The following is a 13827-nucleotide window of genomic DNA, read 5'->3' as shown; positions in this document are numbered from 1 at the left end:
CGCCCTGAAGCTGGGCTGATATTTTCAATCACTGTACTTGGTTCCAGCTCAAACTGTACCACAGAACCGCATGGTGTAAAAGTTCAGAGTGCCCAATTTATGTTCTCACACACATTGGACGTTCAAAAACCACACGTCGGACTCGTGTTTCCAGAAAAAAATGTAAACAGAAGCTTTTTTTTCAAATTTAATTTACAAATACTCTTGATGGGAGACAAAGTTAAAAACAACAACAACAAAAAAAAACATTACAAGACAGGTCTGCGGTGTTTGCACAGGCACAGTGCGAGAGGATGCTTGTAGTGCTTCAGCAGTGGGATGCCCTCACGACGGCCGACCAGAATATCAGGTTTGATTTTCATCTGACCATACGATCGCCGATCAAGAGGTGGTCATGAGATGTTAAACGCAACTTGTTACTCCTTTCATACTAAATGATGCAGGACGCGCAATTAATCTGAAACTCAGTGCGATCCAAAAAATTCTCACATGAATGACAAATCAGCTGAAAAAGGGCTAAAACTCTCCCTGGCACCAGTAGATCATGGCATTGTTCTATTTATTTTGATACCGGTTATATCAGACTGTTATCTAATTACAACTTGGCTTTTTTTTTTTTTTACAAATAAAAAATGGCATATTTTACAAAAGCACATTTATCTGTAAACACCAACACACGAAACACCTCACATTAACGTGTTGGTTTACATAGAATGAATCAACCAATCAGTGTGCGGAGGCAGATTTTACCCAGAATGCCATCTGTCTGTGTTTGTTACAAAACTTCAGAATTAGTGCATTATTCAACATTAAAAGATATATGTTTTATCTTAACTTTGCACAAATGACACAACTGACATTAATGGAGTTATTCTATCAGTATTCATTTAATTTACACCAAACCATAAGTCAGCACTCCTTTATTTTCCCAGACCTCTGCCTGACAGCAGCGTTGTAACTGAGTAGAGAGTTGAGCTTTGTGGCTCCTTTCAGCTGTGTTTTTGCTGGGAGCCATGTAGTAACCTGGAGCTTCCAGCAGAGGGCAGGACCCTTAAAAACTCATTGTTGGGTCTGTCATCACTTTTGATGCTTCCAGAAGTGATCGTGGTGTTAAAATTCAAAATCAGCTTGTTAGTATTTGCAAGCGTACCGGAGACAATACTGGAAGTTTTCAGTTATCTGTAAATTCTGATACATTTTTGGGTGGTTTATTGTTTTAGCTTTATCAAAGATAACTTTTCAGTTATCTGATTATCTGTTATCGAAGTTAATTTTTTGGTTATCTGTGTTCACCACTGGCCAGGAAGCCACCATCTTGGTTAGCATCTGACAACCAGACATAAATTGAAATCAGTGGACAAGATCAATGTTTTCAAGAGTTTCACCATGAATCTGCATTTTCTGTGCTTTTACATTTATTCAAACTCAGTCCCACATTTGTACAGCCACTATTTGTCAAAACAAATACAGAAGAGGATCAGACTATTTATATAATAACTTCAATGAATTTGTTTGTGCCAGTCCAGATATTGTGAAGCAAGATAGAAAATAATACCATCAGTTTGTCAAAAATGCTATGTCTGCCATGACACCAGATACTAGTCTGATCCTTAATTTCATTATGAAGTTGGGAAATAATCAGGGGTGAAAGTAAGAGCTTCGCGCACTCGCATCATATTAAAGATATTAATATTAAAGACGGCTCTTCACCCACCTGCAGCGCCGCTTTTACACAGCACTTCAATACGATAACTTAAAATAAAATAATAAATAAAACAAACAGCCACGTCGGCCAGGGTGAAAGTAAGATTATTAAATAATTTCTGGACCAAGTTTAAACAAATCTGAAAACACTGCACTGGAATATAGAGAAATTAATATAATTCGTAAATATTCTTCTATTAGTAGAATATACAATGTAAAAGTGACTGTCATGTGACCCACCAAATTGAGAGAAAAAGCATTTCCATTCTGTGAATTTGCTCTTACAGAATATCTCAGGATGGAGAAAAACCCCGGGGCTAATTGAAAAAGGGGTAAATTAAGACTTCTAATTGAATTGCTAAACGAATGGTGAGATATTTATCATGACAAAGCATTCAAGCAGTAAAACTGAAGTCACTACTTTACAGAATACAGATCCCTTTGTTTAATAATTTTAGTCATTTCCCCACATCATTAATATTACATATAATACACAAGCTCACTCCACAATCCTTTGTCAGCTTGTTGCTGCACCTAACCCTCCCCAACACACACGGCCTATGATGTGATTATTGAAAGTGCATGGCATGTTTTTGCTGTGTTTTAATTAATAGGGGTCAAAATTATAAATTGTTTTGAGGCAAAGTGATTTTTATCATTTTGGACTTTCTACGATAGTGAATCCTTAAAGTCTGAGTAACAAAATTACAGTAACATTCAAAAAAGTGATATGTCAAGCCTCAGCCCTTCTTCACAAGAAGTAACAAGCAGCAAAGACAAACTATATTTCTTTTATTATAACAAATGTTTTCATGCATTTTGTTATTTGGTAATAGTCTTTTTCATTGCTTAACTTTGTTGAACTTTCGATCTGGCTGTGTTTGGTGTTTCAAAACACTGACCTCTGATCACAACAATCCGGGAAATTATTTGGAAATCAGAGCCCTGAACAAACAAATTATAAATATGGTTTAAACTCCGTAACATCTCCAATCTGCCTTCGATGTGGTTCAGACCAACTTAATTCAAGATGGTGTTAATTAAATGCAGAAAAATCAAAAAACATGCTATTTTCAAACAGCAAAACAAATAACATTTGATCTTAAAATTTCCACTTCTCACAGGGCTCTGTCATGATTCCTCCCTGCTCCGTCCGCGATCATTATGATTTTCTGTCTGTTTGTCTTTGTTGAGTTCTTTTGTCTGCTTTTTTGATCATCTGTTTATTTTGCTTTGTCACAGCTGCAGGTTTTCAGTTCATCACACTTCAACCATATGTTGAGTTTCATTCTCGTTGTTTAGCCTTTGTTCCACTGTCTTTGATTTTTGTTCATTATTGCTTTTGTTGCAGCTTGTTGTTTTCTATTCTTCACACTTCAGCCACATGTTGAGTTCCATTCGTGTTTAGTTTTGATCCACTGTTTTTGTTTATTTGATGATTGCTTTTGTCACTAGTTTGATTTGTTAGGTTTACCCAGGGGCATAGCACCAAATTCTGGGCCCTAGGTACTAGCCATATTGAAGACCCCCCCACACAGTTATGCTCTTTTTAATTAACGCAAACACCAAATTTCTAATGCATAGTCAAACCAGGTCTAAATCATATAACCTTAGATCACACCTGGGAGTCAGAACCCTTTTTAAAGTTGGGGGAGCAATATTGAGTTGGGGGGTCTGGGGGACCCCCAGACCCCCCAACTCAATATAACTAGCTTTCAAGCTCACCTCTCTTTTCAAAGAATTTGGTTAGCAGCTGCTTTCCCTCATTTAGTTTTCTTTCCCTGTCCTTTTTCTCTTCTTTTTTGAAATCCGGACTTTGATTTTTTAGGAAAGACATTTTATTTCAACATAAACACTAGGGCTGCAACTAACGATTATTTTACTAATCGGTTCATCGGTCGATTATTTTTTCGATTAATCGTTTTTTGTTTTTTTACTTACATGTGAGTTTTGCCATTATTTCTTTAAGTGAGTTATTATTAAAAGGACTTTGTCACACAACATCAACGTTTGAGCTTGTAACAAAGTTATGTTATATTCTCGTCAAAAACATACCTGGAGTAGTGTTTTGTTTTATTTTGCACATACATACATCACTGTCACACCACAAAGAGATTTCTATCAGGTTTAGATGCCTACAGCAACTATCACAACCACTGACAACATATTACAGCATGAGTCCACGAAATTATTTTAAAGGCCTGACGAAAGTGTAATATGTTATATTGAAAAAAGACAAAAATGTGCAGTTAACTGCATTTTATTTTTTCTTGTGTAGAAACACAGCTTAGATGTGGTTTGACCGAAACAAATTGTCATTAAACCTAAATAAAACAGGGATGAAGTGGAGGCTCAAGAGTCACTAGGTGTTCACAGGAAACACTTATTTCTATATTTATTTATGTTCATTGTTAGTTGGTTTAATCTTTTCTGTTTTGTTTTATAAGATTCTTTTTGTCAGTTTCTCTAAAACTGTATTGTGTCATTATTAGTTATTATTACTACTATTATTGTTGTTGTTTCTATTATTAATATTGATATATATAAAAAAAATGAATAAAATATTACAATTTGTAATACATTTGACTCTTTTACGACAACAAACGCTGAGGCATGAATTATTATACAGAAAACAAATGTGCTGACAGCTGCAACAGCTTAATGCTAACTTCAACATTGAAAACGCCATAGACATGCTAATGCGTTAGCATCGGTCCTGTTTTTAAGTTATAAAATACATCTATCAACTGTTTCAGAAGACCATAACAGGTCAGATTAACATAAAAAGGTAAATGTTACAGACATATGCTCTTTTGGGGTTTTAGTGGGGAAAAATTAAGATTAAGCGAAATAAAATACTCAACAAAGGGACCAATTAAAGCAGTGATTCGCAGATCGAAGAATCACTGCTTCGATTGGTTCAAGGTTCAAAGCAAAGCTGCACTGCAGAAACGTTTGATTTATATGGAAGAAACAAGACATTTGCGGTAAAACAAAGTTATTTAACAACTAATTGATGACTAAATTAGTTGACAACTATTTTAATATTCAATTAGTTGTTTCAGCACTACTGAACACCTCTTTCTGCAAGATCCTGTTTGGGATGTATGTGTGTGTGTGTGTGTGTGTGGGGGGGGGGGGGGGGGGGGGGGGTGGCACCTGTGCACCTGGACTAAACTATTGTACAACTGGAAGGGCCCTCAGAGATCTTTCAATGTTATTGTTAGAGCAGAATTATGTTTTGCAACATTTATACATTCATTCCAATTATATTCTTTTACAACATGAATTGTATGGACATTAAAACATTCAACACAAAAATGTATTTAATGCCAGTTTTTTGTGCCCCCCCCCCCCCCCCCCCCCCCCATGCTCTGGGCCCTGGGTTTACCACATTAGTCTTCAGTTGTATTATTCATGTCAGTTCTGTTCTAGTTTTGGGCCTTTCAATTTCTGGATGTCTGCTTTTCTTTTTATGGTCAAGTATTAATCTTTTCTGAGTCCATGTATCCTTTGTCCATTTGTTTGTTCCCGGTCTTTTTACATCTGTATTGTTAGTTTATCATTATTAGTTATGTCCATGTTGTCTCTGCACTCCCTTGTCTCTGTTCACATATAATCCCGTCGTGTTTCACTTGTATCACTGTCTCCATCTGATCCCTGCACTCTCTTGTCCTGTACTTCCTCATCTCTGTTGGCCACACCCTGTTTTGTCTGCCATCTTGTCACTGCACTCTCTTGTCTGAAAGTGTTTCATCTTTGTTTGTCCACACCCTCCTCCTCCTGCGTGCTCACCACACCTGCTCCAAATCACATCCTAATTAAAACACTGTGTATTTAAGCCCTGCTACTTTTCATGTCTCTTGCTTGTTCGTTGATGTTCCTATCTCCGTTCCAGCTCACATAATATTGTTCTTTGTTCCAAGCCATAGCTCCTTGTTGCAGACCGTGCCTGTTTTTTCTCAACCTCACCTTTTGTCTTGCCCTTGAAACTTTGAATGCCGTGCTCTGACCTCAGCCTGTATATTTGATGGCACCTTTGTATTACACCTGCCTGTACCTTCGCCTCACCGACTGCCTTTTTGTGTACCAGACCCTCTGCCAGTATTTTTTGATAAAGCCTTCTATATCCAACCACCTGTCTGTGACTTTGCATTGTGCCTCCTCCTGTGCCCTGCACTCCTGAGAACCATGACAGGCTCAAATAGAAATGGTCACATCTTGAAAATAGTTAGGTAACATTCATCAGAACCTGTTATTCAGATCACATATTGATGGCCTTGTCACCAAGCCAAAGGTTAAATTGGATTTCTTTTGAGGAACAAATCTCCCGCAGGCAAGGAAATGTTTGATATCAGCAACTTTTTTTTTTTTTTTTACCTTCACTGGATTATGGTGCCTTGCTTTTTGTGACTACCCCTGAACTGTGTCAAAAGAAATTGGAAACTGCATCATTGTGCAATGCCAGTGGTGGGCACAGCTAACCAAAAAGTTAGCTTTAACAGTTAATCCACTAACTAAAAAGTTAACTTTTATAAAGTTAAACCGATAAACCCCTAACAAATGTAGCGGAAGCTACAGATAAAAGCTAAACCGATAACTTTCAGTATTTACTTCAATACTCTAGCAGCTACTGACACAACAACAAGCCAGCGCTTCTGTGTCACATCAGCCTTCTCTTAGCAAAAGAGACCCAGTGACTGGAGAAAAAAAAAAAGGGGAAGAATAAAGACAATTTGTTTTCACACCCTACAGACTTGCTGGCATATCACCCAACTCATGCACAGGCGGACAGTTTTGACTTATGGTTAAAATTTTAAACTAACTAATTCCAGACAAGTTATTTCAATTAACATCACGACTGTTTTATAAAGTGAAAATATCAGCTATATGTTTTAGTTTTAAAGTAATGCACTAATTTTGAAGGTTTTAGCATTTAGACATGCCACAGTCCATTATTGGTAAATTAGTTTCCTGACATTGAGTGGCTGGTTGGTCGGTATAAACACACAACTTACTGAAATGTTTGGTGGGTTTTACAAATAAATCTGTATTTGTACAATGTAAAAAAAAATTTCATTTGTAAAAAAAAAAAAAAAGAAAAAAAAAGGCAAACTGAAAATTCTGTTTAAGTGGATTCAGGACTTTTAGGGAATGTGTGGCACTTGGTATTCATACTGCCATGAACAGTGAAGGCTGAGTAGTGTCTGTCAGAAACAATGTGTGTCAAGACTGGGCCTGTTCAATCATCTCCGTATCCACCATTCTGTCCAGGAGTCGATCAAGAGACGAGCTTCCTCGTTACCAAGGGACTGCCACAACTGTTTACTAATCTAATGGCTTCTGCTGCTACTCCATCCAGCATTCCAGTGTTTATTTTGTGTCCATGCCACACACTTATCACAAGCAGCCCTTTGGTAGGCCTCAGTATACAATCGCGTCAGCCACTGAGTAATGCCCATTGCCCCATAGACTCTGGGTTGGGTGTTTTGCATTGAAATAAACTGTTCAACAGGTGTGACAGTGACCTACCTCTGCCACCCAATGAAGGTCAGGTGTGCTCCATCCCCCTCGGCTGCCTGCCTGGTCTGAAACCGCACACTCTGCTGGGGCAAAGGACCAGCGTTTTCATGCCCATGGTCCGACCTTTTCTTCACATACCCAGCAGGGGCCCCACTTCTGTGGGAGGGGGTTTCCAGCAGGCCTGGTAGGAGTTGTTAAGGATTTTGTATATATGTTATCACTGTTAAACATTTGTACATTTGTCTTCTTTCTCATGAGAACGGTGTTGTGCTGTTTTGCACTTCACCCTGAGAATGTACGTGTTATTCAACCTTGTTTTAGCTTTGTCTTCTTTCTCATGAGAACGGAGATGTGCTGTTTTGCACCTGTCTTAATGCAATCCTGAGAATTCAATTTTGTTTTAGCACTCTGGGGTCAATCTGAGCTGGGAATGAAGGGCTGGATGTACTTATTATTATAATATAACTTTGTTTTCGCAGCCTCTAACGACTGGGAGTAAGAGAACGTTTTGACTATTGTGATGTGGTGTTTAGTGTGAAGGAGTGTGAAAGACAGGACACTTCAGGCAGATGCAGAACAGCTGATACCTGCAACAGACGAACGAGATGTGCTGACCTGAAAGTGTTCTTCCTTACAGCTGCACTTATTGACGTATGCGTTTATGTTATGGGAAGAAACTTGTCTTGCGTCATCACCCCCACCCTTAGGACAAGTTTCTTGTTTATGTGATGAGGGCGTCTCTTAATAAAAAGAGCGGAAAAGCAGGCCAGACTTTAGTGTAGCCTTGGTGTACAGCCTGGCCGCACTCCGCGCGTAAAATTTGACTTTCTGTCTCACTGGTGTTTCTTGACTCTGTTTGTCTTGTTAAAGGTTTTAAAAATGTTTGGAGGAGAAAATACCCAACAGGAGTGTTGACCGAAAACGTGGTCCTGCATAGGTGTTTGGTGCTGTCTGCCAACTCTCCCTTTCTGCTTTGGAGTAGTTGATGTCAGACTGGAATTAAGGGCCATCCCTCTGGCCTTCAGAAGTCTTTTGCCATATGTGCATCACAGACACATCTTGGTGTGAAAAGACAGCCCCTCTACTGTTTACCACATAAACCATCAGGTCGGCGTGAGGTCACAGTGCTATCTTCAGTCGGCAGTGGAGCTGCTGACATGGGGATGGTCTTGTCTATCCTCCCTGAGGGCAATCCACATTCCACATGTAGCAAATATGGTGGCAGACCTTCTGTCCCCAGAGGGGCCTCTTCCAGTTTGATCTTTCCACTGCAGAAACAACATATTGCTTGTAGTGGTACACTGTCTATGGTCCCCTCAGGCCGTGGGAGGGCCTTCATTATCCCTTCACTGCCACAGTCGCTCAGAAATGCTCTGTGACATTAAAGACAGAAGGATAAGCAGAAGGTTGTCCCCACGGTGGGGCCACAGCCATGACTCTGATGTTTGGTCTTGAAAATAGACCAAATAAAGGTCTTCATGTTTCAGTTTTTACTGTAGTGAGAGTCATCATTTGGTCTGACAGATCCACAGTCACATACATAATTAGCATTTTGATAAAAGAATAATTTATTTCTTTTTTAAAATTTTAATCTAAAAAAGGATTTACCTCACAGGTCTACAAATTTTTGCATTATGGTCATTAATAATCATGACAACACTGTCATCAGCAAATTTAACAATGTTTCATTGTTTCCCTCTCACTCATAGCCTGTAATATTTTTAAATAATACAAATACAGGTTAGGGTAGTTAGAATCTGCTAAAACCCATACAATGTCCAAATATTTATGATATTGAGTGTGCATATGGAACACTATCTACAAAAAAAAAAAAACCCCACACACTAAAAATAATAGTAGACTTCGCTGAAGTGGTGCAATTGGTCTTCCATGAAACTCATGCCCAGAAACGAGGAAATGAAAGCTGATTTGTCATCATGATCTTCAGGCTGCTTCCTGCCGATCACCAGCATGTTGTCAAACACTGTGGTCACTGCACATTTCTTAACTTTTTTGGGAGAATGATTAACGGGTCCTGATCTGGACAAGGCCATTTAGTCTGCTTTGTCACAGTGATTAGATTCTTGATAGCATGTCTGTTAACTTTGGACTTGTTTTTATTTTGTTGCCTGGAGTGTTACATGGTAAGCATATATATATATATATATATATATATATATATATATATATATATATATATATATATATATATATATATATATATATATAAAATTCTGTCAAATAGAAACATTTGAATGTTTTTTTTAAATGCAGTTTTAGTATAGTGTTGTGTGTATTTCAGCACAGGATTGCAAAGCTCCCACACTGGACGGCGGTTATTTTGTGCCCGAACAACAGATTTATTTGAACGGGTTACAGCTCACGTACTCCTGTGATAATGGACATAAACCAGTAGCTGAGAGCTGGTGGGCAACCAGCACATGTCAAAATGGAACATGGTCTCCTCAACCCCAGTGTATTGGTAAGTGTCAAAATAGAAATATCTTAGAGTGAAATAGTAAATCATCTTTTTTATGTATATTACACATTATCTGTACATGTGGGAATCTTGGTGTTTTGTTTAAGTTATAATATCTTTATAGTATTGTAAAAAAAAAAGTGAAACGTTTAATCAGGTTTCAGGTTACTGTTTAAAAGTCCTCTGTGGGGGCATAAAAGAAAAATGAAATGATAACGGCACATTTGAGAGATTAAATAGATTAAAAATACACTCATGACAGTAAGTAATTGGGACAGTGACAATATTTGCAGTTTTGCTTCTGTGCACCTCCACAATAGAGCTTAATGAAAGAATCAAGGTGTGCTTGTAGAGCAGAATTTCACCATTCATTCAGGGAGTGTCGTGATTCAAAGGAGCTGGCACAGCAGGTGGTAGGAAGCATGATGCAGACTCACAAACTGGTGATAGAATAAGAAGACTTTATCGATAATTCAAGCAGTAGGTACGGTGCACAGATTGACAGGCAGGGGTTCAGCAAAGGCATCGTCAACAAACAGGCAGGGTTCGAGAGCACAGCAGACAGAGTTACATGGGCAGAGACAAAAAGGCGTCATCAAAAAAAAAAACAAAAAAAAAAAGGCGGGATTCAAGAGCACAGCAGACAGAGTTACATAGGGAGAGACAAAAATGAGGTCCAGTTTGATCTTTCCACTGCAGAAACAACATATTGCTTGTAGTGGTACACTGTCTATGGTCCCCTCAGGCCGTGGGAGGGCCTTCATTATCCCTTCACTGCCACAGTCGCTCAGAAATGCTCTGTGACATTAAAGACAGAAGGATAAGCAGAAGGTTGTCCCCACGGTGGGGCCACAGCCATGACTCTGATGTTTGGTCTTGAAAATAGACCAAATAAAGGTCTTCATGTTTCAGTTTTTACTGTAGTGAGAGTCATCATTTGGTCTGACAGATCCACAGTCACATACATAATTAGCATTTTGATAAAAGAATAATTTATTTCTTTTTTAAAATTTTAATCTAAAAAAGGATTTACCTCACAGGTCTACAAATTTTTGCATTATGGTCATTAATAATCATGACAACACTGTCATCAGCAAATTTAACAATGTTTCATTGTTTCCCTCTCACTCATAGCCTGTAATATTTTAAATAATACAAATACAGGTTAGGGTAGTTAGAATCTGCAAAAACCCATACAATGTCCAAATATTTATGATATTGAGTGTGCATATGGAACACTATCTACAAAAAAAAAAAAAAAAACCCACACACTAAAAATAATAGTAGACTTCGCTGAAGTGGTGCAATTGGTCTTCCATGAAACTCATGCCCAGAAACGAGGAAATGAAAGCTGATTTGTCATCATGATCTTCAGGCTGCTTCCTGCCGATCACCAGCATGTTGTCAAACACTGTGGTCACTGCACATTTCTTAACTTTTTTGGGAGAATGATTAACGGGTCCTGATCTGGACAAGGCCATTCAGTCTGCTTTGTCACAGTGATTAGATTCTTGATAGCATGTCTGTTAACTTTGGACTTGTTTTTATTTTGTTGCCTGGAGTGTTACATGGTAAGCATATATATATATATATATATATATATATATATATATATATATATATATATATATATATATATAAAATTCTGTCAAATAGAAACATTTGAATGTTTTTTTTTTTAATGCAGTTTTAGTATAGTGTTGTGTGTATTTCAGCACAGGATTGCAAAGCTCCCACACTGGACGGCGGTTATTTTGTGCCCGAACAACAGATTTATTTGAACGGGTTACAGCTCACGTACTCCTGTGATAATGGACATAAACCAGTAGCTGAGAGCTGGTGGGCAACCAGCACATGTCAAAATGGAACATGGTCTCCTCAACCCCAGTGTATTGGTAAGTGTCAAAATACAAATATCTTAGAGTGAAATAGTAAATCATCTTTTTTATGTATATTACACATTATCTGTACATGTGGGAATCTTGGTGTTTTGTTTAAGTTATAATATCTTTATAGTATTGTAAAAAAAAAAGTGAAACGTTTAATCAGGTTTCAGGTTACTGTTTAAAAGTCCTCTGTGGGGGCATAAAAGAAAAATGAAATGATAACGGCACATTTGAGAGATTAAATAGATTAAAAATACACTCATGACAGTAAGTAATTGGGACAGTGACAATATTTGCAGTTTTGCTTCTGTGCACCTCCACAATAGAGCTTAATGAAAGAATCAAGGTGTGCTTGTAGAGCAGAATTTCACCATTCATTCAGGGAGTGTCGTGATTCAAAGGAGCTGGCACAGCAGGTGGTAGGAAGCATGATGCAGACTCACAAACTGGTGATAGAATAAGAAGACTTTATCGATAATTCAAGCAGTAGGTACGGTGCACAGATTGACAGGCAGGGTTCAGCAAAGGCATCGTCAACAAACAGGCAGGGTTCGAGAGCACAGCAGACAGAGTTACATGGGCAGAGACAAAAAGGCGTCATCAAAAAAAAAACAAAAAAAAAGGCGGGATTCAAGAGCACAGCAGACAGAGTTACATAGGAGAGACAAAAATGAGGTCCAGAAAAACAGGCAAGGTCGAGCACGGCAAGGTAACATGAAACGATGATGAGAAAGCTGGGACAGAGAATACATCAGTGAACTAGTAAAGAAGACTAAACTCACAGGGCTTAAATACACAGTGGGTTAGTTAGGCTGTGATGTGAAACAGGTGTGGTGAACAGGCGGAGGGCGTGGACAAACAAGATGAGAAACAACTGTGTGTGACAAGAGAGTGCAGTGACGAGGGGATGACACACAAACAGGCCGTGGACAACAGAGATGAGGAAGTACTGGTGATGGACAAGAGAGTGCAGTGATAAAGGACATGGCAGTGATACACATGAAACAGTGTGTGAATACATGAGAAACAAGAGATGAGGGGACAGACAAGAGAGTGCAGTGACAGCAAGGACATGACCAAAAACCATAAACTAACAATACTCAGTGGTGGGCACAGCTAACCAAAAAGTTAGCTTTGATAACCATGAATCCGATAACTGAAAGGTTATCTTTTATGACGCTAAACTGATGAACTGCTAAAACAAATTATCTTTATTACAGATAACTGTTAACTTTTAGTGTTGCTTCAGATGCTGCCACATCAGATTACACTGTTCTGTTCTAAGAGGCATCAGTTCCATCGTTAGAAGGGACAGCTGCCCTGTCATTAGGAGGGTGCTAACTAGAGCACAATAGGTGCTAATTAGAGCAATTGTTAGTCACTAGCCAATAGCAGTCTGCCTCTCGGTAGGAGGGGTCTGGTTAAACTCCAGCTTTGCTGGCTTCTGTTATTCTTCTCTACAAGAGTCAAGACAGACGTCAGACTACCAGAGCAAGAAATTTAGCTGAGGAAGCTTCTGCGATTAGAAGTGAAATGTCCTCGTGTCAAGCAACCCAGTCCAGTCTAAGATTCAAGCTTTTCTACTATGGAAACCACCTGGACAATTGAGAGCCTTCACAGAAACATGCTTCAATCATATAGAAAACTACACCACATTATTTGCCTGATCATAAAGATTCCAAAAAGATATAGTTTGGACAATCTGTGACTGAATGTTATGGAGTTATGAGATAAAAAAGCAGCAAGATTGGTGACAAAGGTCAGTTTCAGTTGGTACAGGGGTCAAAAGTTGCTCCATTAACTTTGCTGCAGCTGTATTTGTGGTTAATGCTTGTATCACCATTTGAAGGATTGTTTCAGTTATCTGCTGCACTAATAAGCCATGAACCAGCTACTGTCTGTTAGCTTAAACATGAGTATATAAGGCAACCTGAATTAAAGGAGAAATGCTGCTTTTAACAATCTGGACCTCATTTCTGGCATAAAATATGGTTGTTTACTCACCAATATAAGTTTGGTGTCATTAGAAGTCCATAGTTCAAACGATGTGTTCAGTTCAAATCTGAAGCAAACATTTTTCTTCTTCTACTAAGGTGGATTAGAATTTTTTGTGGTACACAGCACAAACTACTGGACAGGAGGCACCTAGCAATCAATGTGACTCACTAATTTCAAAATGCAGCGCTTTCAACCAGACGTGTGGTGCCGTGACATGTCAATCATCTATGTCCAATC

The 13827-nt window shown here is 38.5% G+C and overlaps 1 protein-coding gene across 1 annotated transcript in view; it reads left to right on the top strand.

The window, feature by feature from the left end:
• The first annotated feature begins 9214 nt into the window (after positions 1–9214).
• Positions 9215–13827, top strand: part of LOC117521206 (complement factor H-related protein 1-like) — an 80169-nt gene continuing 75556 nt past the window's right edge. Inside the window, exons 1-3 of the mRNA XM_034182550.1 lie at positions 9215–9371; positions 9530–9709; positions 11422–11601. Coding sequence (XP_034038441.1) covers positions 9320–9371; positions 9530–9709; positions 11422–11601 — 412 coding nt within the window. The 5' untranslated portion in view covers positions 9215–9319. The remainder of the gene's footprint in view (positions 9372–9529; positions 9710–11421; positions 11602–13827) is intronic.

The sequence above is a fragment of the Thalassophryne amazonica genome, chromosome 12 (genome assembly GCF_902500255.1).
Source record: "Thalassophryne amazonica chromosome 12, fThaAma1.1, whole genome shotgun sequence".
NCBI lineage: Eukaryota > Metazoa > Chordata > Actinopteri > Batrachoidiformes > Batrachoididae > Thalassophryne > Thalassophryne amazonica.
The sequence above is the reverse complement of the archived record's forward strand: the minus strand, read 5'-3'. Positions and strand labels throughout refer to the sequence as shown.